The sequence below is a fragment of the Cupressus sempervirens genome, chromosome 5 (assembly GCF_028749045.1).
Source record: "Cupressus sempervirens isolate cs-2001-9-10 chromosome 5, ASM2874904v1, whole genome shotgun sequence".
In the NCBI taxonomy this organism is placed as follows: domain Eukaryota; kingdom Viridiplantae; phylum Streptophyta; class Pinopsida; order Cupressales; family Cupressaceae; genus Cupressus; species Cupressus sempervirens.
In genome coordinates, this window is record NC_143122.1 from 595,316,944 (window position 1) to 595,340,479 (window position 23,536).

Sequence of the window (23,536 nt, forward strand, 5' to 3'; positions counted from 1 at the left end):
ATTTCCAAGCATACTTAAAAGAAGCTCTTCCATTTCTTTTATAGTGTTCTCACAAGGGCTCCATCCTTCGTTTTCTCAATGTGGGATAAAACATAACTCCCTTTATGTAACTTATGTCTGCAATGTTATAAAATAAAGGGGACTCTTTTAATTTAAATATTTCCCACAAACTATAGTCTATGCATTAATAAAGTTAAATATTTAAATTTAACTTTATAAAATAGCTTTATCAATGCATAACAAATCTTATCAGTGATAAACAAGTCTTCTTGTCGATTTTAAACAATTACCATCAACATACCGTTGCCACTGGATGTCCACCCATGCCCAAGATGACTTACTATAAATAGTAAGTATGCCCAAAGTTGCCTCAAAACCCCTCAAAAAGACCTGCAACTGAAACTATCTAGGCCAAATGGCCTCTAAGTCCCTTTAATGTCCTGGTTAGCCTACGAGACCGTGGGGAAATAGGCTAACAACAACATCATGCTATGAATGCTAAAAAGGGGACATTACACAATGGACCAATCAATCACATCCTCATGGTGTACCAAGTGTTGCATACATCTAAGAGAAATTTTCTTAAGTTCTTCATTCTCGATAGCCTTAAGGACCTGTGGTTTACCGTCCTTGATGAATCTCATCTCCATCCTCTATGTGCTGATGTAAATGTCCCATGCCAAGGGTTGTATTTGTGTTGTCCATATCCACCATATAGAAATCTGCCTTAAAAGGATAAGTATTCAACCTAACTGGAAGATTTGAAACCATCTTGTTACACCTCAAGGTGTAACCATCAACCACCTGAACTCATAATCCCTCAAAATCCTCACTCTAAATCCCTGTCCTAGTCACCAAATGCCCATAGAATTGTGCATAGGGAAGCCACACCAAGGTTGGCCCGGAGATATAGGAATGAGAATGGCCGTATGGAATGACGAAGCCCGACTATAGGCTCATTGGTTGGACCAAGTACCATTAAAATTATGCATGGCACCTATATCAAATAAAGTAATCACATGTTGTCCTGCTAAAAGAACATGCATCCTAAAAGCTCCTTCCTTTCTCATGCTAGAAAGGTAGGCAACCTTGAGGTTGCAATCATCCACCTCAATGTTAGAGACAAAAGGATTGGACCTATAGAAAAATGAGCTAAAAGGATTAGAGACAAACTTGCCTCTAGGTGTAGATGACTCCAAATTCCTAGCTTTCTTCATAGCCTCTTGTAATGAAGGTGGGTCTAGGGACCTAACCCAACCTCATAAGTGGCTTGGCTAGGCCCTCTATAAATAACATGACTCTCCTCTCAGATATATCATACAAAAGTCTCTAAAGCTCATTGATGAAAGCCTCCAAACTAGTTGTCTATTGTAGCTAAGCCAACGCCCTAAAATAAACCTCAAGATCTTTCCCATCGAAGTGCTCTATCATTCTGTCCACAAACTCCTAGTAGGAAGTGATCTGATCATGACGGCAGGATACTAATCTTTGATACCACCAACCATGTGCTACTTCATCAAGGTACAATAGTACAAATCTAATGGCGTCCTCCTCAATCATAGGACACAAGGCAAGATAAGTGTTGAGCTTGTGGACCCAAGCTCTAGCAGTCAGTCTCCTAGCACCATCAAAATGTGTTAGTGTCATCTTACTAGCCACCTCCCGTAAATTCAACTACCTACTATCTGCCAAGAGCAAGCCTACCTCTGGAATCCTCACGATTTTGAGTCAAATATTTGTGAAAATTCAAATTCTTCTTCACGGCCTAAGGAAAAGCATCCCACTCAGCAAAATATGCAACTACATCTACAAAGGGTGCTGCCTCAGCCTCAATACTGACTACGTCCAACTCAAGTCTCAAGAAAGTGGGTCTTTGTGGCCTATCATAGATTCCAATATATCCAATCCTATCTACCATATCATTAATCCTAACCCAGTCCTTCGCTCTATATCTATCACCGGCTTTGGACCTATCATCAACTTGAGATCTATGAGAACCAACAGAATCATCTAAAGCCCTCTCCCTAATCCATCTTCGAGGAAGAGCTATACACTGCTTAGTGTCAGAAAGTTGTTGCAGCACATCTACCACGTGGTGTTTGACTATTGCCAAGTCCCTAAATGTCTCTCTAGCCTCAATGTCTATCTTAGAACATGTGCCAAATTTTCTAAATCTCATACCGGCTAAACCACCTGGACTACCAAGACCCTTGTTGTCTATAGAACCAAACTATATTGCAGGCTCTCCATTCCTAGGTGGAGAGGTACAACCTCTATGGACATAATGCGTACTTGGAACAAATCTCTTGTCTCTATCCATGACATTAAATCAAATACTGACAATCTCTGAATATTGTACTCATCACAATAATTCTGAGCCAAATTCCTACAGACTGCAAGGAAACTGCTCTGATACCACAATAATGCCCTTGAACTATCTTATGTCGCTATGCTAATGAAATGAGATGATTTTTTTCATCTTTTGTGTGTTTTCTAATTATTTTGTGTTTTAGAATATATGCTCTTTTTTTTAATTTTTTGAAAATGAAGATATTGGAAATGCTGCACTAGAAAGATTACTCACAAGAAATGGCAAGACAACTTATTTGGACAATTTGATTTCATATACAATTAAATTGTTGCATCTAGAATTACAAATATCAAAATATGGTGATATGAGGAGCTTAATTTGAGGCACAACTGTGAACTCCACAAGTCCACACAGCAAATAGGACCAAATAAATACCACACCAAGCAGAACACAACCTCCACAATGAGTTGTCCAAGCCACCACAGCCAACCTAGCTACCTGAATCACAAACGTAGGCTTGAATGGATGAATCGTAAGTCTCTTCTTGCAACCACGAGCCTCTATAGACAATCACTAGCCCTAATATTGAAATTGCATGCCCAGTAATAAATTGTAGGGCATAAGAAATTGTTTGTAGGCCTTGTAAAATGTAAAGCACGGCCTCAAAAATCATTCCCAGCCTTTCCTAAGATGGAAACAACCCTGTATATAACATACCACTGCCTTGAAAGGTAACAATGGCCCTCCTGCAAACATCGAACTCTTAGCCAAGAATGCAAAAACAAATAATTGAATTTCAGCCTTCGATTTGATCTCCAAAACCAAACTTGCACACATACACACACACACACACAAACTTCTCAATAACAATAGTCACAATAGAAGAGTAATTCAATTTACCTTAGCTTAGCAGAAAATTGCACGCAATTCAAGAACTTCAGCTTTCAGACAAACCCTCACCAAATATCAAAATAATAAATTTCATAAGGATGCCAATTGACAATGACAACCATATTTATAATAAAACTTGTCCAACTTAGCTTGAGCATTACACCTTTAACTAAAGAGGCTTCAGCTTCACAACATCATTTTATAAGTAGAGAAAGTGCATTAATTAATATAAAGCATCATAACTAATGCAATACATATGACTCCATTCAATAACTCCATCGTCTGTAGAAGACAGAATAGATGACAACCAACTCTGTGTTAGCTCAGAACTGCCAAAAATAGCAACTGGCCAAAAATAGACCTATTATAGATAGCAAGTCTACAATGAGAACCTCAAATCCTACTATCAACTCACTAGGGTCACGATGATGAGTTGACCAACTCTAGCTCCCGGAACCTGCTAAATTGGGTTATTACAATCTATTGATATAATTATCATTGTTTATCTAACCGAAGCTATCATTATTAACATACTCCAACTTCATATGACAAAACTTATGGCAGTGATTACACTGAATACTTTTCTTTTGTAGGCCTTCTGATGATTGAGCAAAGGGACTCTGCCGAGAAGACTAAGAAAACTGATAGTTGCATGTTTCCTTATGAATTTAGTTAGTTGAGAAAGCTTGTGTATTTAAAGATGAGCTAGTACCATTGCTGAATTGTTGTTCCAACAATCTTGTTGTGGAAGCATTATACAAAGATCAGAAAAAAAAAGGCTCTTCTGGGTGATTGCTGCCATGGCTTCTTCCATTTTGTGTCCAATAGCTTCCAATTGATCTTGAGAATCCTTGATTTTATTGTGATGATCCTGTAGGGACACATGTTCATCCATCATTATTGTGAAAAGCATATTCTTCAAGAAGAATGCACAACCCTTATCAAAGGTTTCATACAAACCTTTGAGATACATCCAAATTCCAGGAGTTGTTTTTTTGAGAAGAACCTACAATAGATGATCATCAATGATTTAATGTTTGATGAGGATAACAGCTTCTCGATTTCAGTCATCAAATTTATCCTACTCTTTGCCTTCTTCCTTGGGACAATGAGTCTTACCCAAAACACTTTTGGGAAGATATTTGTATTAAAAATCATCATCATATATTGTTTCAAAGCATTGTAGTTTTTATTGTTGAATTTTTCACTTCCCTGAAGCAACTTATTTGTTAGAGATGTCATTGCAGAATACTCAGGTCAAAGGTGGTTGACCAGATGACGGCATGAATATCAAGGAAAATACGGTCAACTTGTAGTAATCACGTTTTGAATAAGACGGAGGCAAAAAACAATAACTACATTTCAAGAGAGAACAACAGATTGTTAGGCATAGATCCCAAGGAAGAATTCGTAGAGGACCCAAAAAAATCTATAAACATCCCAAATAGGCTCTTGAAGAACCTAAAATGAATCTATTGTCACAATTTGAATTAAGGTAAAAAGTTAGGTTTTTATGGAAAAACCCTAGCCACTTGAATAAAAAATTCAGAAATATCTACAAAAATGGATTTATGGTCGTAAAGGAATACAAAGGGCTTGTAAAATCCTAGATGGCTGTAGAAGAGTGAAAGTCCTATAGAAAAGTGAAGACTTTCACTGATAGAAGAGGAAAACAAAAACCCGAGCCATGAAAAAAGAAGAAACACGATAGTTGCAAAGAAAACTATGGCATCAAAAAATGACCCACAAACAGTTCCAAAAACTCCCGTCAAGTAGAGAAAATTAGCCATGAGTAAAGAAAGACCGTAAAAATAGGCAAAAAAGACATAGCAGTAAGATGTTTTATCAATCACGAGCTCATATAGAGAACCACCATGACCACAAAGAGCACAAAATGCAATTGTAAAGTGTAGAAGAAAAATGTGAAAAAGCAATTTTTGGAGGTCGCCTGGAAGAAAAAAATGGTACCAACAGATTTGAAGATTAACCTAGACACGAGTTGCAGAGAATGCACTGGTGCCAACAAACAACACTTAATAATGGTTGCATAAAAAAACGAAGATCAATTTGAGCTGAAAAAATATGGTTTTACAAGCATAGAAAAATTACCATATCAAAGAACTGAGCCACAAAAATTTGCCAAAAAACCCTATTCGTAAATATGAGATCCATGATTTTGCAAATAAGATAAAACTTGTACATGCCAAAAAAATTAGAAAAAATTAAATGACTAATGATTTCATAAAGAAATTGTAGTTTTTTCAAAAAAATATTAACTAAGCTCCAGTACCATATTACACAGGTAGTTTGTAAAATATTGGAAATTTTAATGAATAAGCAAGACACTCATTTATAGTTCACAAAGACAATGTTCTACTTATGAAACAATCATAGTTATTAGAAACATTCTAATAATGAAAGAATGTCTCCAATGTTAGAAACATTCTGATATTTAAATGGTTTACAATGTTGGCCATTAAAATAACAAATATACAAAATATTATGGAGATATTATTCTAATACTTTTAACTAATTTTAAATATTGTTATTTATTTCTAATTCGGGTTTATTTCTGAATTCTTCTCCAATTCCAACCTGATTATTTCATATTTCATTTCCCCATTTTTCCTATTCATTTGTTTTGTCCATGTCCCCTATCAAATGAACTCCTCTCTTTTATATCTTATGTTGAGATAATCACAACTTGTAATTATATTTTAGTATTTATTTATTTATCTTTTGATTTTATTAATTATTATCTATTCTTAAATCCTCAGAAGGGAACATTACATATGATACTAATACAATGATTTTATGGCCTAAGACTAAAAAGGGATAAAAGTCTAGTTACTTGTTATTTTCTATTAAAGGTAACTCAAATAAATTAAAGCATATATATAATTATGTCAATAATATTTTTTTAAGAACCTTGGCTTTGCTATGACACGAAGTGTAAGATGATGAAAAATATTAAAAACAATACAAACCTTGACTTCGACATTCTCCACTTCTCCATATCCAAAGCATCCATTCCTACATAAAGAAATATGAATGTTTCTGAAATGAAAGACATAGTTGCAAATGTATGCCTGCATCAAATATCAAAGAAATATACATATTAGCAACCTAATCAACACACGTTAATTTAAATAAGAAGAAAAATAGTTCACAATAAAATGTTAAGCAAGACATCAAACAAAATAATTTAAATAATTGGACAGTTAGACTGGAATTAAAATCAATTGTAACCATCCTTCAGTGACAATTTTCTATTAATAGGAGGCAAGAGCCTATAGCACAATGGTAACTTGCGAGAGTTCAAGTCTACTCAACCTTAAAACACAATAATAATTCATTCCAACAAATAATAATTAATCTGAACAAATAGTAATAACAATTAATCTAGGTGTATAAACTTTATAAATTAATAATAAAAAGTGTTGGCTTCGACCTTTTACAGATAAAAAAATAACATTTAATCTAGGCTTTGGCCCATTACCTATCCAAAAAAAATTCTATTAATAGAAGCAATTTCATTCATGTAAAAAAAAAAAAAGATCCATTATCTCCCCATTCATGAGTCTGACAGGTTAAGCCAATGCTGACAGAGGAAAAATGCAAAATTGATCCCTCCTCCATGCAGACAATTAAAATTGAAATTTGATGGAGCTGCGGAAGGAAGCCCGAAATAGCCATTAGTCAGTTGTTCAAGGGACCAACTTGCACGCAAGTTTATCAACTTTGCCATTGCTTATATAAAGCAAAAAATCTTAAGCAAAAATCCATCCAATTGAGAAGATATAGGCCTGCCGGCAACAATTCAAAGCAACTAACAAGAAAAGAACACTCATTAAAAGTTTCCTCTCTCTCTCTTGCTCAGAATAAAAAAGGTTCTCAAAATTAACAAGGACCCTACCAAGAAATCATAAAAAACCATAGTATGCAGACATGATTGCTTGTCAAGGAAGTGTGGCAAATATGTTAGATCAGCACTAAAAGTAAATGTTAACAGTTGGAAGATATGAGAATGAAAGTGGAGACAAGATTAGTATGGAAATCTCATAAAATTGATCCGGTGACATTAGCTGAAGCATGCAGACAGTCATAATCCAGCCTAAACCAAGATAAAATTGATTTAATAAAGAAGCCATTTATACGCATAATGCACATAATGAAGTGACCGCTACACTTTCCACTTGGATATGGGATTCATTGACTATTGCTAGTTGTGGTCTGTAAATCTTGAAAGGCATTTTCATCATTGGCTCACCTCCAGAGGACAGTATTGTATGTACAGTTACCAATCAAGTTTATGTTAATAAAATGTATGATACGTTGGTAATAAAATTAAACCATGAGCTGCAAATTTCTACTGTTGTACAATAATGGCATCTAGATCCAATTATGAAGTATTTAAAAGTGACACTTACTTTGTTGTGATTCGAGAGCTCTCAGTCACATTATGCCAGGTGTAATGTGACATGACAATTCCACAGAAAAAAACAGTAAGAATACCACTGAGCTGTAAAAGCTGCAGACAACAATATATAGTGAAGAAAGAGCTGGAAAAATTATGAATAGCCAAGAAAATTAAACATGATGAACTTTTTTTCACAATACAAAGATTCCGTTCTAACTGCTGCAGATTTCAAGTACACATGAATTATTAATTTCCTCAAGCCGTTAACATACTAGATAGCCTCACCTCTGCTAACATATATGACAAATAGGCCATTAATGCCATTAGTGCAATTTCGCGATCTGTTGAATGCCTGTATCAAAAATATTGATAAATCTAATAAAGCTGCAAACTCAACAGAAAAAATAGAATATAGAAATTCAAATAGCCACAGCTAATAATTAATAAAAATAGAAAAAAATCAAAATTAAGTAGTCTTACCTTCCAAAGTACAATCTCTTTATAGCATATGCAGTCAAGAGCCCAGTCTGGAGAGTTCAAAATTGCAAGCTTCAAATCAAAAATAAAATATAGTAAAGGAGCACCAATATTAACTTATGTGAAGTTTAAATATGTAAAAGAACAGTACATGAAGCAAATACAACAGTAAATGAAAATGAGGAACGAAAAAAAAATTGCACATTCAAATAGTTTCAAAGTATTAAATATTTAGCAATCCAAGATAGCAACTTGTTATCGTTATGAGAATAGACTTCTCTGTAGGATGCTCAAGTAGTTGCAGGCTACATTAACTTGTAGCGTCCTCCTCACAAGGCTCAATCAAAACTTAAAGAGAAACTATCATGTTGATTTTTGTCAAACAATATAAACCAATACATTTTAATTTTTAAAAGAAAAATCTTAATACATTTTATTGCAGAGAGAAAAAGACAGAACTGCAGACAGTAATGTTCATTGTTAATTCACATGAATAAATTTACTAGGTGTGCCTCTGATAACTACCAAATATTTTACATATATTTCTCATTTCAAGGATAACATTAATAATTATACCGCAATTCCAAGTATTGTACTGGTGAAAAAAAGGTATAGAAAATCAGCTCCTATGTGTAGTATTGTCAGCCCCTCAGCTTCAGTAACACTAAACTTTTGAACGGCCCTGAAAAGCACTACAGATGTTGCATCATTCACAACACCCTCCCCAAAAACCAAGCTATAGAGTAAGGGAGTTTCATCCTGATGTAAAACCTGTATGGACAGACAAACAATGTTGATCGAAGTGTCCTCTAGGACTTCTATTTGCCAAATAATATCATTCAGAGAATGTATTTTTGTAAACAAGATTGTTCAGAAAAACACAAGTTAGGCAGTAGGATACTCATGCAAACCTGTAAAGTACAAACTGTATCAGTAGATGAGAAGATTGTTCCAAGTGCTGTTAAACAAACATACATGATAAGGAAATTGTCAAAATGCCAAAAAGAAAGAAATACTGTTATAAAGGAAAATATATGATGTACAATTACATGCTACATTGATAAGCTAATCATGCCTACTAACCAAGATAGTCACGTATTGTAAGTCCTGAAATATCAAACTTTGGAAATAAAAACCAGCAACCTGCCAAAACAGTATATAATCTGCGGCCATCAGAATGCCTCCAGTAAAATAAGGCAGCAATCACTCACATATTAGAATAAGATATTTATGATTACTTTCTAATCAGAGGTAAGTTCCATATACACATGTACAAAGAGGAACTTTCCTTCTTATCAACACTTAAAGACAGGGAAAACTCGCACTGATTCACCCTAAGAACTAACTTCCGAAGTTCTCACCTTATTCACCCTAGATCCACTTTTCAGTACAATATTCCATCTCAGGCAGAACCAAAGTATATCTGCTTGTGAAAAAAATTGGTATGGAAATAATAAGGGAAAATATTGAAACTGATTCCCAGAAATGTATATTCTTGTATGTGTGTCTGTGGACATTCTTGTATGTGTGTAAGAAGTTTTGAATATTGTTGTTCATATATTGCCTATGATTGTAATAATCGCATATGTCGTTGCAATTGAAATAATAAGCAAGCATCTGTAGTAAATTGAATTGCATATCATTGAGTAGTTTGAGTTTCATATTTTTGTGTAAGCATTCCTATATATATTCTGAAAATCACAAAAAAGAAATTATAAAACTTTAAAAACAAAAAGGAAGATTTCTTCAGCTTACATTCAGAGTGAGCTGGCAAGGTTTATTACAGTGGTATCAAAGCAGTTTCCTGCCATCCTGTGGGGTAGGCAAATAAAATCTATTGTGTATATATCAAAAATTATGGCCACTAATCAGAAACAATGGGATGATATTGTGAAACAGTTGAATATGTTGGTGAATGAGCTGAATCAAAATCATAAACATATGACAAAAGTGATTTCAAATCCAAAACTTGAGGAGCACATGATATTGTTTTTCAAAGCAAGAAACGTGATAGTACAAGGGACACCATTAGAGAGAAAGAAAATGATTTCAGTCAAAACTCTAAGTCTGATTTTGATATCAGCAATGTCCCACGTGAGATAACAGTTGCACCTAGTATCGTAGCAAAGACCGAAAATGTTGGTGATAGAGTAATGAATGATAGTGCACAAGTTATTGATGATACTGAGCAAGATAACATGGATATTTATAGTCACATTAGTTCTGATTTGCTTGACATTAGTGAGAATTTTGGCATCATGATGATACGGTGGTAGCTACAGATGTACAGGACATTCCTTTTAAGATACACATGTTCTTGCTCAAGTGTTAGGCACATTAGATGTGAAATGTCATTTAATTTATTTTAGATTGAGTTAGATAATGTAGCTGTTGGCATAAGTTCCCAGGATTGTGCATTTGATGGTGATGAAATGACAGTGGGAGTGAGAGAATGCGATGATACTATCATATCAACAGTTACTTCCATGCTAGATGAGCCATACAGTGAGGTATGTAGCAGCAATATCTTAGACATTCAAGCGTCTCTTGATGAAAGCATACATGATGTTACACTTCATGAGGTCAATGATGTAGAGGTGACATCATGTTATAGTACAGATCAACACAGTATTGAGGTTCACTTTATGGACAATCCTATGTTTGAGATGGATGCAACATTGTCCAATGATAATCCATTTTTTGAGGTTGATGTTGATCACTCACCTAAGTGGAGTTGGGCACAATTTACACCATCTACAAACACTTCAGTTTCCTATAGCAGCAATTTATGATATTCCTATATCCACAAATTATGATGAAGATCAGGCTGCATCCATTGCAGTTATAGGTGCATATGATACGGTCGAGATGAGTGCATCTACAAAAAGCAGTGAGATCCCACATGTTGTATCGGGTTCTCTTATGGTTACACAGGCTGCAGATATTGTTGGTGACGAGTGTTGGTTAACAATTTGTTCTCCTATTAGATTTTATAATCTTGACTCTTTGATACCCAACATTTGGAGAGACAAAAAGATGTTTACCAACAAATGGGTCAATGTATGTATTCTATCACTGCCCTCTAAATGATTAAGTACAACTCCCTTTGATTTGCAATGATATGCAATGAATATGTTTTTATGAGATCAGAAGTTTTGACATTATAAGCTCTTAACCTAAGAGCAGTAAAGGATAACCAAATTGTTTGTAGGCACAAACAATCCAGGCAAGATGGATTTGCATAACCTATCACACTCAATGGAATGACTGTAGTAGATTATCTTGATATTTCTAATCCTTGCTTCTATTCTAAATGCACATTAATCATCTAAATGTAGAAGATGAATGAAGAGATATGCACATGAGGGGCAAATGGATTTGCTTTCGCTATCAGCCTTGAATGAAATGGAATCCAACCAATAACTAATAGATTCATACACATTTATCTTTCATTTCCCAATGAAACTATCTCACATGTTATGAAACTAACAAGAGAAGAAACAAAACCATATATGAAGAAAGTAAATGGAATCACTATACAACAAACATCAAAGTGAAATGGAATTCATCTGATTATTCATAGAACCATACATGATTGTTTTTCAACTCTTAATGCAAAACTACTCTAACAATGGGCAACAAAACATGACAAGCAAAATAAGGTAAATGGAATTACAAACCAATTCACCATCAAGTTTGCCAACCCTTGTATGATCAGAAGAAAATACATTTACAGTTTCATGTTCTCTCTTAGTTCAGCAGAGCAACAATCACAAATAGAAAATGAGAATAAAATCTGAAATTATCCAAGGATATGGACACATGACATCTTTTCTATTGAAAATTTTGAATCTGTGATATTCCTAAAAACATGCCATGACTACTCAGCTTCTTTCAATCTCGAAAATCTTGTAGAAATCAGCATTCTCTTCATATTCCACTGTTTGGTGCCAAGTCCATACAAATCATATTCCAACGGTTACTGCATTTTTGAATGGTCGTCGTCAATCTAAGATCAACAGTCCAGAGTAAATCCTAATAAACCTTCTAACGCGATTGACTTTAACCTTTTTCACTGGGTCAATGCTTAACATGTCTTTGTTCCATTAACCATAGCAACTTGGCAAAAACTGTTCATTAACCATGATCGCAATTTCGCAACATTAAACTTAACTACTTTTCCTGACCCGTGACCATGCGATGATTGATTTGATGTTAACTGTTATTGCAGTCGCCAGGTTGCAACTTAACCCTTCTTGAATTTCTTCTAGCCTGCGATCATACGATGACTGGTTCTTGTGGCTTCGCGTCTTTGACTCGTGAGACTTTTCTCCCTTTATGACCTTAACCAAAGGTTACCTTTTAATCCCTGCAACTATGCAATTCCATTATTTTTGCCCTATCATGACCTTAACCCTTGATTTACTTTAACTTGCTCGCAATGATGCGATGGTCATTGATTTCAAAGCTCTGATGACTGAGATTAAAAGATTTAATTCTCTAGTTTTCTCTACAGTGTGGGTCCATCTATTCCAACCACGCACATCATGGCAAACAAGTGGCATTATTCCATTGCTTGGAGAATCTGACATTGGACTGGTTTGCTTCATGGCACTTCATGGAATATAATGGGCCCATCAAGACACGTATTGAATTGTTATATTGTCGCTTTGGTTATCTTTTGCACAACTTTGAAAAGTGACATAACAACGAGCATAGATTGATCTAGAGATCGACAATAAAAACAATCTCTTCATAACCCTGACTCTGTCTCATATAGAAACAATCAAGTAAAGACACTTGTCGCCTCGTCTGACACCGTACCAGCCGCAAAAGGAAATGGCCCACAGGAACATGCGTCGTTCTGTCGTAATGTCGCTATGATTAACAATCGAGCAACTTTCCATAGCGACATAATGACAACCATGGATTTTTAAATATCTAACGGCTAAGGAGATTCATCATTGAATATTTATAATTCCATCTTTAAAACATCATTCGTCGATCTGGTCTTCATCCGACGATCTGGAGTTAGTCTCTGAGCCATTTGACTTGTCAACTTTGCAACGTAGACGTATTGATTAAATATAAGTCAACAATTAGATTTCAAAGAGGGTCATACCACCTTTGACTAGGGTTCTTCTGCCATTTTTGAAGATTTATCCGCTTCTCTTAGATTTTGAACTGGATCATCTACAATGACCTTCATGGAACTGTAGCATAATATGAATCCTTGCCTTCAACATGATTAGGAACAAAGGAAGATGAATCAACAGAATATACAGACCTTCTCCTCACCAAGGAAACGCATAACAAACCCTCTGAAACCTAATCACCTAGCCATTGGACTAGGGCATTGCTCACATGATTTCCCGCATCAGGTTAGCTTAAAGAAATAATGAGAGGAAAGGCCATTATATGGGCAATCTAGACTCGGACTCAAGACATTGACAATTGACTTGACTCAAAACCCTAGAGCAAAAAGATATGAACAGAAACTTGGGCAACAACGAGCTAGATGACAAGGGATACATTAAGAGCTATAACGATCAGCATTTGACCGAGGTGGGAGCCTTTATCAAGACTACATAGTGAGGAGTACTCATCACTACTTGTCCGATCCACACACAGAGGCTTTGGTGAGGCATTAGTGCGGACTAGTTTCGAGGTTGTACCATCCTTTGTGGGATGAGTATTTTCCATCTGCAGTAGATGGATTTAGTGATTGCAAGATGGACTTCATCCAGAGTTAGCACATCAATGGGAGCCTTGTAGAGGATAGAGATGGTGCTATTAATACTGCCATTCACAGATGTTTTGATCTCTAAATTGGGGATGGTTGTGTTCAGTGTGCTTTGGGTCCCTAGTGCTAACATGGTTAGCATTAAGTCTAGTTGGGTCTTGTTGATTGGATTCACCACTTGGGGTTTGGTGAAGTTGAGTTCAAAGTTAAGCAACAAATGTCAGAAGATGTTCTTTTTGGCAGGGTTTTGTGTCATGTCCCCAATTTTTGCCCTTCCTTAGTGACAACATTTCTAGCAGGGTTGGTCTATTATCTAGTTCCTATAGGCCAGCAAAGCGTAGAGGGAACCAACCCAGGGACTTTGAGAGTCATGCATGAGCTTCCCAAGTAGTTTGGAGTAGTAGACAACAGTTTCCTACAATTTAGGAGGGATTCCTAATTTGTAGGGATTGACTAGGAGCGGTCTAGGAGGCGTTTGGAGACCTCGGCGAACGTTTTGGAGACTTAGAGTGCATCTCCTATTTTTTAGGAGGAACTCCCAATTCAATGAAAGTTCTCTCAGAGGTGCACACAGCAGGGGAGTCATTGGGACTCAATTTTGATTGATTGGGGCTGTCTCCTACTTTTTAGGAGCATCCCTAGATTTTAGGAATGGACTACCAGTTGACACATCTTGTCCGGCATCAGTCACAGACAGGTGACAAACTCAGATTCATGTTTGATTGGTCATTTTGGGCCTTTTGGGACCATTTGGGAAATATTTTAATATATTTAAATATTTCCTAAGTTGGTGATTAAATAAATTAAAATAAGGTTAATAATATAACCATTTTGGAGTAATAAGGGGATTTTGGCTTCAGTTGATTAGGTACACCTATGTGTTATAGCTCGTTGGAAAGGTCTCAAAATTCTCTAAATCTTTCTCTTTGGTCTCAGGGCATTTCAGTGAATGGAATTCTATCTATGAGGAAAAAGGTCATTTTCTAGTAACATGACTACTTTAAAATAAGAAATTATAACATTTTCACTACACAACACCACTTGGAGACGCTTAGGGTTCAATTTGCAATTGAGAGGGGGTTATAAGGAGATGGAAGCTTCATTCTAAGATCATCTTTTGCATATTGAAAAACTTGTTTTTGTGAATTGGCTCTGAGAGAGCAATTCTTCATCTGGGACGCAAACCCCAGGTTCTGGACTGGCTGGGACGTAGCCCTCAGCAGTTATTGGCATTGGATTCTTCAGACAGTGTGCGTTGCTATCAGGGATAGAGTTCACCATTCTTTATTGTGGATTCAGGTTGCAGATTTATGGTTTCAGCGTTACAGATTGATTCTTTCAGCTGGGACGTGATTCATTGCAGTCTTACGGCTGCCATTTGCAGCAGTTTGGCATCATTGTTGGATGTAAGCTCCTTGGAACTGCATTGGATTTATTATTTGGCTTTATAAATCAGAAATCTGCCTAGTACAATTTATAGCAATTCTGATTTGGCTCTATGTTCTTATTTATTTTCAGTCTCCTCTCATGTTTATTGTTCATTATTCATTACTATTGTGAAAACTATCAAAAAACACAAAACAAAAACAAAACCTTCTGCAAATTCTGTCTATTCTCAAAGACCATCAAAGAAATCACAGGAAAATATAGTTTATTAATTTTAAAAGCTACAGCAAATCAGCAAGGGCATCTATCAGGGATCTTTCATTTTGTTCAGTGTTTGGGATCCTTCTTGTGCATTGTGATTTCAAACAAGGAGTTTTCAGATGTGTACATGATGTCAAGTACATATGGTTTTACCTTTGACTATCGCGTGCATGATCTTTTTCAAGTGCACTATTCAGTTGCACGTTTCGAATAGTGTGTATGGCAGCTCACTTTGCACAGTTCAAGGAAGCAAGCTTTGTGATGCAAGTATTATTATAAAACTTCAAGAACCCTCAAATGAGTCATGTATTTCTATCTTAAATACAATTTATTCAACATTCTAAAGGCATCAATACATATTTCCCAATACAATCATCCATCATCAAATAACAAATCAATCTTGAAAACATAGACTTCAATTCTGTCATTTGAGATAGGCATGCATACAAAGATTCATAACTTTTTAACCATATATTACTTCTTCAATCCAACCATCCACATTAGGTGAAATTAGGTTTCTAAAAACATATCCAAAACTCGGAAACATCCAACAGTAGAATCCAAAGTTATGGTCTCTACACTGAGACCCATTTTTTGTGACTCCATTGAAGCTGGTTTAAAACCAGTTTTCACTAAAACGGCCATAACTTATACAAAACTTAACAAAAATGTACCAAATAAATTTCATTAGAAAGTTGATTCATTCCTTTTTCCATAAATATAAGTTTCATCGATTGAAACAACAATTAAATATTCATACGTGTTGTTTCAATAAGACTGTAATTTGAAAATCTGAAACAACTGTCATCCATAAAATGCTCACAACTTTCTCAAATCTGCATGGAATAAACTCAAACCAAAAGAAATGGAAGGATTATTCATTTTCCTACTCTACCATATCAATAATACATTGTTTTCAGGCTATACATGGATGTACAAAGCCCGAAAACAACAAGAGAACTAGAAAGCCAATCAAAACAAGTAGTTAAAATCATTAGAAATTTGCTTCAAATGTTACTAATTCCTTCCATTATGATTTGGTTCAACCTTAAAATGAATTTTATAGTTTCTTGGCCATTTTAGACCTTACAAATACCACCCATGACCTTTGGACTTCCCTTTACAACTTTAATGCAATTTTACATTGTTGCATTTTTTTGCAACTCTTCACCTTCTTGAAAGCTTTTGAGACTTTTGACAAATGTGATGCCATGACTTTGCATAAACATTAAAGACATATCTAAATGAACATTTAATAACCTTTTACATGGTTATTATCCTTTTAAGGGTGATCTTACAACTTTTTACATATTAAACCAATTAGGACCTTAACTATGACAATGTGGACAACATTACATTTTTGTTACAACTTTTCTTTTCAATTGGATTCTATTACATAGAATGACATTGAAACATATATGAACGAAAATAAATCATTAAAGACTCAATTATGATCTCTTTTAATTATATGATGGCTAGGTGCTCCTACACCACTTTGTTAACTTACTGAATTGCTTCCATATGAGATGTTTACTTCTACGACATCTATGGTCATACTTGCTTCAATTTGGCAGGTTTCGTCAGCTATATTGGTGATGATATTACAAGGGGTTGGTTAGTGATCACAGGAACATTACTCAGTTTAATCTGTGGAATTTGGGTGGACTGATGTGTTATTTGTATCTGAGATTGCTTGGGTACAAGCAATTTCAGGGAGGGCGGACAGTAATGTCCCCATTTTGAGCAAGCATTAGAGTCAATGGATTTATCCTATCCTGGGGTCCTTGTAATCTAATACTAGTGATTAGAGGACCTTGTTGTGGGTTTTGGCTCCATTTTGAGAGACTTACTATTTATAGTAAGTCATGAGAGTTGGCTACTATTTTGGCAATGCAGTTGTGACACCCTAAGACTAGACGCCATTAGTATTTTATTGGGATTTAATAATGAGTTGTATATTGAAAGTTATTTATTAAGTCTAGATTAATAAATGACTTTGTAAGCTTCATGTTTTAATTTGATGGTGTGTTGAAGAAGGCTCTTTAGTGAAAAGTGTGCACAAGAAGACTCTAGCCATTGAATTGTAGAGCTATTATATTTGAAAGTTGAATATGCTTCCAAATGCAAAATCATAACTTAAGTGAAAAAGTGTGTACATGAAGCCTTTGAAGTGAAAAGTGTGAGCATGAAGCCTTTAAGTGAAAGGTGTGAAGGAGAAGCTTTTTGGATTGAAATGTTATAAAAGCAAGGCTCTTGAGATGACTTCATTAATCTCTTGTTATTTGCAATTTATGAATTTGGAGAAACTTTAAGGGTTTGAGAGTTTGGAAATTGGAGAAGTCTAATTCCTCCATTTATTTGCACTTTGAGTTGGTAAGAGAGCCAGCGAATTGTGATTGAGCTCTGATTTTATTTGTTATCAAATTGATGTTGTTCTATATCAATTTGACACTTCATCTGGTCTGAAATTGGTATCCAAGAGAAGGGTTTGATATGAGAAACTCACTGCTGTAGCTGAATATTATTGGAAGGTATTCATATACTGTTCGGCACACCAAAATTACTGATTGATAGTTATTATTATTGCCGCTGAAGGGCAGATTTGTGGGCTGCGATCATCACTGCTGAAGTCTGTTTGGGGTTTAACGTAGAGATTCATAGCGGCGTCAATTCTGGACTAGCTACATTTCATATCTCAAGCTGCTAGGAATTTATCTACTGCCAATGCAACATTCCCAATACCAAATACAGGTTCTGAAAATAGTTGTTTATCTATAGCCTATTATTGTAATAATTGCATATGAAACTTCAAAAACAAAAAGGAAGATTTCTTCAGCATAGATTCGGAGTGAGCCAGCAGGGTTCATTACAGTCTATTTCTGAGGCATTTTGTCAAACAAGTAATTTACAAAGTTAAAACTGCAAATATTGGGAAGCTTGGCTGTGCAAAGTTTATTTGGATCGATAGTGATACTCCACCACAAATCTACCATGGTGCACGCAGTTCATGTATATCCAATGATCTTTTCATTATGTGAGATGGCATGTCTCTGTCTATGGCACTTTGACACACAGTTTGAGTGTGATGTTTAACCTTACTGTTTTCCTTGGGCTGTTGTAATAACAAATCTAATTAATTTTCCATTGTGTTGTAACTTTGAACTTTCCAATTGCATCCATAATGTAGTATCCCTTCTACATCTTGCAATGTCAATTTCCATAAGATTAAAAAGTTCACCACCTACGAATGCTCAAATGTCTTTAAAGGTTGTCAAACTTTTCTTCACTGCATACACAAGACATATGTTGATAAAGACTGACAAATTACACTTGTGAATTGCACCCCATGAATCTTTGCCTTATAACAGCAAGGTGGGCGTTGACTAGTGTTGTTGACTGCACTTACACATGCAATAACACTAGCTTGAAAGTTTTAAAACTCCATCATTGTGCTCTATGCGGCATCATGTCAAACAATTTACATGCCATGTTTCCCATTAGTTTTTTGTCAAAAATCTCATGAGATAACATATTTTTTGCTTAGTGTGGATAAGAAGATGGACGCTTTCAACACTAGATCCCTTGAGATGGACAAGGCATTGCAGAGAAAAATATCAACATTCTCAAGGAAAATGAGAGTATCAAAAGGTTCATCCACTTTGGGGAAGATCAGAATATCTGCGAGGAACAGGATCAGGACAGCATCCCAAAGGACAGGACTCTGGATGAAGGCACAAGGAAATGAACTAGATCCAGCACCAGGAAAAAAGAAACTCCGACCCCTAAGCTGGAGCCTTCGGAGATGAAGGAGGAGGCGGGCAAGCTGTCCGAGCTCAAAACCAATGCTGCTGAGATGCTCAGAGACATCGTCTGATGTGCCTTAGCCTTTGGCGGCCTGTCGTGGTTTTTTGGTGCTTCTCCCTGGCTTTTTCTTGTTTATTGTTTATGGGTGTTGTTGTTTTGCTTTCTAGCTCTTGGTAGCCTTTTTCGTTTAAACTGTTGACTGATTTAACTATGTATGGGGTTTCAGGGCCCTTTTAAAGCCTATTTTCCTTAATCAAGAACATATTTTTTGCATTCTGTCAAATGGTTCGCAGATTTGCCAATGATGCTACATTCTACATGCACAATTTTTTTAGGTTGATATGTGACTATAGTATCTTTCACATGGCACATTATATCAAACAAGTCACATGCCAAAATCTGGGCTGCACAGGATAACCACAATGTCCCTTTTCTTTACATTTCAAAAATTGTATTATGGAATGGGCATGTTGTAATGCCGACAGTGGTCAGCTGGATTCACCAATCACCTTTCTCATAAAACTTTCAAATACTTTAATCTGTTCATTTCATGCATGCTTCACCAGCTGACTGTCCAAAGTTCTGATCTTTACAATGTCATCTGTATTGCACTATATGCAATGGCATCTCCTTGGGACATTCTGACAAATAAATCGAATCCCTTTGAGTATGCTTCCATCCATTTATTTTATTTTTTTTACATGGGTTTTTAAGAAAGGTGCTGATAATGAGCGTAAATCTTTGTAGTATCCACCTTCATTATGATTTAAATGATGTCTCCATTTTGTTTTTAACTCTGTCCATCCCAGAGAAGTAGCTCTTCAAAACAAGTCAATCAATTATGGATGCTGATACTCCATTTTCATGATTCTCAACATGAATAAGGGTATGTTTGAATACAGATAACAATTGAATCTTCTGTCTTTTGCTCCTTGCAAATTGCATTTACATACCCATAAGAACATTGTGTACACTCTGTAAATCCTTCTGATAAATTTTAATATCATGTTCAAAGCTTTTATCTTGTAACCCATTTTCTTGGAAGTTGCTAATAGGTGGTTATGGTTTCTTGTAATATTAAACTCAGAAGCAGAGCTGAAAAGTAAAAGTTCAGGCTTCGGATTTGATTTCTTGAAATCTCATAAGGTTAGGATTAAGGCAAATTTTTTGGAAAAGTTAAAATTATAACTTTCTACCTCACGAAGGTTGGGATTAGGGAAAACATAATGGAGAAGTTGTGAATTTGACTTCTCAACTTTTTTAACAAAAATCCTAACCATTAACCATTAACCTCATTTAGTAAGTCCTTAATCTTTTAGTTAAGACTTCAACTTTTTCCTTAACCTTTCTTTAGTTAATAAAAATCTCCAGCCCAAACCTTTTTGAGTTAATATCCCAATTCTTGACTTATTTAAAGTTGCAATTTTAAATTTCAAAAATTGAATTTTAAGTTTCAAATAATTGAAAATTATTGTTCCAACTTCAAATGAGCATAACTTTTTACTCGCAACTATGATTTAATAAATTTGAAGTGCAGCACAAAGCTGAGAACGACCCGAGTTTGGAGTCATGAGACAACCAAAAACTGGATAAATTGCTGACCATTTTAAAGCTTGAAATATTTTTTTTTAAATTTCTTTTGACCCGAATGATGGAATTTTTGAAACTTGGGCAGGGTTAATACTAGGGCAACAAGCTCCAATCAATTAAACCTGTCAGCCATCAATACTTAAATGTTTCCCAAAATATTAATATATGAATTTGTAATGGCTTGCGGCAGTAAGTAAACATTAATGATTCTATAATTGTAAGTCTTATGAAGTATTAATTTTCCCTCCTTATAAAGAAATTGTTGTATCTGACCTTGCCTCACAATATAGCCTCAATGCAATCTTTCAAAAGCATTTTCCATCAATAGAGCTGAGCTAGAATTTAAATGCTTAACTATTTTAGTATTTGTAGAGTAATAAAAGTTGTCGTAGGAATATTAGCATCGAGATCAAGTGCAAACTATACACCCATTAAAACATTGCTAATAATGAATTTAAAATTCAGAATGTAATAGCCTTCTAAACAATCTTTACAAAATTGTCTCCAATGAAGACATAGAGGGATCTAACCAGGGCATTGGAGAGATCTTGTGGCCATTTGGCCTAGGTAGTTTCAGTTGCAAGATAATCTAGGTGCCTGGATATAGTTTTGTGAATACTTAATATTAATGATAATTCACTTTGGGCATGGTTCGGACCTTTGGGATGGTGTCATATCGATGGTAAATGATTAATATCAACAGAAGATTTTTTAAATCACTGATATGATTTATTTATGCATTAATAAAGTTAGTTTATAAAGTTTATTAATGTGGGACTATTGTTAAGTGAGAAATATTTAAAGTAAATTTCTTTAATAACAAGTTGGAGACAACGTTTGGGGGACTTAGTTAAAGGAAAAGTTATTTTCTATGACATTATGAAATATTAAAAGAAAAGCATCCATGGAAAAATAGCTAAAACGCACTTGTGGAAAAATAGCAGAAAAAGTAATCATAAGAATGTAACAAAAAGAAGAAGAAATTGTGAAAAAATAGGTGAAAATAACGAAACCCTGAAAAAATAGGTAAAGAGAAAAGTGATAAGAAAAAGTGATTTTGTTTATCCCACATTGGTAGGATGATTGAATGCACTCTTATAAGAGGGCGATAAAATATTTCCTACAGCTCAATTTCAAGTAAGCTGGAAATACAAGATATTTAAGAAATTATTGGGAAAGCTTTTCTCAAAGGTTGGGAGAACTAGATCCCTCTTCCCTGACAATCTCTATGCTGTTGAAGATGCTGTCTGGGGATTTGATTGAGCTGCAAGGTAAAATCATATTTCTGATATATCTATTTTTTCATTTGCCAATATTATAGTTACCAAGAAGGATTCGATGTGGAGTTTAAAGTCTGAATATTGAAGGGTGAGTATTAAGTTTAATTTTATGAGCTGCTAGTGGGTTGAACTCTTCATTCTCTGAAAAGCTATGGCTGCTACACAAGGTATACTTCTCAATGAGAGGGTTGTACCTACTGTAGAGTGTTGTCCCAGTCCCTAGTTGGCCGTACAAGTCAAGGAAGGAATTTAATCAGTCAAATAACCCTCAGGGATAAGCCCTGCAGTCTGAATATTACATGAAAATGATGTCGTACAGGTCTCAGATGGATCAGAAGAGTGTTGCACATGGTTGACAGCAAACATAGTGGGCTGTACCAGCTAGGAGTGAGTTGAATATAGTCTGAAATTCAAATTTTCTGGTGGTGACGTCAAGGGCTTGGTAACATATTATTGCTGATGTTAATGTGTTCAAAGTGTAACCAGATGACTGGGCAGCGACATATGGTATGTCATTTCCCTGCAATTTACTGTTGAACAAGCATAGAAAGAACTGATTTCAATATTAGGATGTACCAGGTCTGCAATATATCCAAATCTGATTTGTATTGTCTGAAACAAGTTTCATTAAGTTTGAATGAGTCTGTCATATAACATTTGATTATTGATGTTGTAATGCAAACATAGAATTATATGTTTTGTTACCAATATTGATTTCAGGGTTGGTTATGCTGACTTCTATTCCAGTACCTTGACAGTGATGGATTGGAATCTTCTTTGGATCTCTATGAGAGAAGATACTGAGATTTTTACTTTTTGGTTGAACGATCATTCTTTTGTTATACAGAATTGTGATTGGAAAGGAGTTTGTTGATGTGGTCTTTCTTGAGTTACCTTAGCAGGATATATTTCATGGCATTGACTTCAGCCCTCTTAGAGATTTCAGACCAATATGAGTTGTTCTAGTTTACATCAACAACTTAAAATAGATTGATATGATTTTTTGTGTGCCTATGATGGGTGTTTTACACTTCCATTGAGAATTATTTAGAGTTGAAGAGTTGCTCAGCATTGATAGCTCCCTGAGATACTTCTATCTCCTTATATTTGACCGTTGTGACTATGTGATGATTTGGGATCCTCGCATTGGCATGTTTGGTGTCATACTGTAGTGGGCTCTTGGTGAGTTGCTTCGCGATTCCAGGAATGCTGATGTCTACATCAGAGTAGCATCGCAAATTGGCAGAAAAACATTCCTGAGGTTGATATGGGACTCAGGCATTATGTTTCAGCATGCAGGTGCAGATCACTTGAGGACAGCAATTTTCGAAAGGGCAGACTATCAACTCCCCTTTTTAGCATTATTAGCAAGA

At 35.4% G+C, this 23,536-nt stretch overlaps 1 protein-coding gene across 1 annotated transcript in view; it reads right to left on the minus strand.

The window, feature by feature from the left end:
* Positions 1-23,536, minus strand: part of LOC149557331 (sodium/hydrogen exchanger 4-like) — a 162,100-nt gene that overhangs the window by 104,187 nt on the left and 34,377 nt on the right. The window contains exons 4-10 of the mRNA XM_089832004.1: positions 9,183-9,242; positions 9,011-9,057; positions 8,676-8,870; positions 8,103-8,149; positions 7,908-7,974; positions 7,633-7,733; positions 6,190-6,291 (exon numbers count right to left, since the gene is read on the minus strand). Coding sequence (XP_089688130.1) covers positions 6,190-6,291; positions 7,633-7,733; positions 7,908-7,974; positions 8,103-8,149; positions 8,676-8,870; positions 9,011-9,057; positions 9,183-9,242 — 619 coding nt within the window. The remainder of the gene's footprint in view (positions 1-6,189; positions 6,292-7,632; positions 7,734-7,907; positions 7,975-8,102; positions 8,150-8,675; positions 8,871-9,010; positions 9,058-9,182; positions 9,243-23,536) is intronic.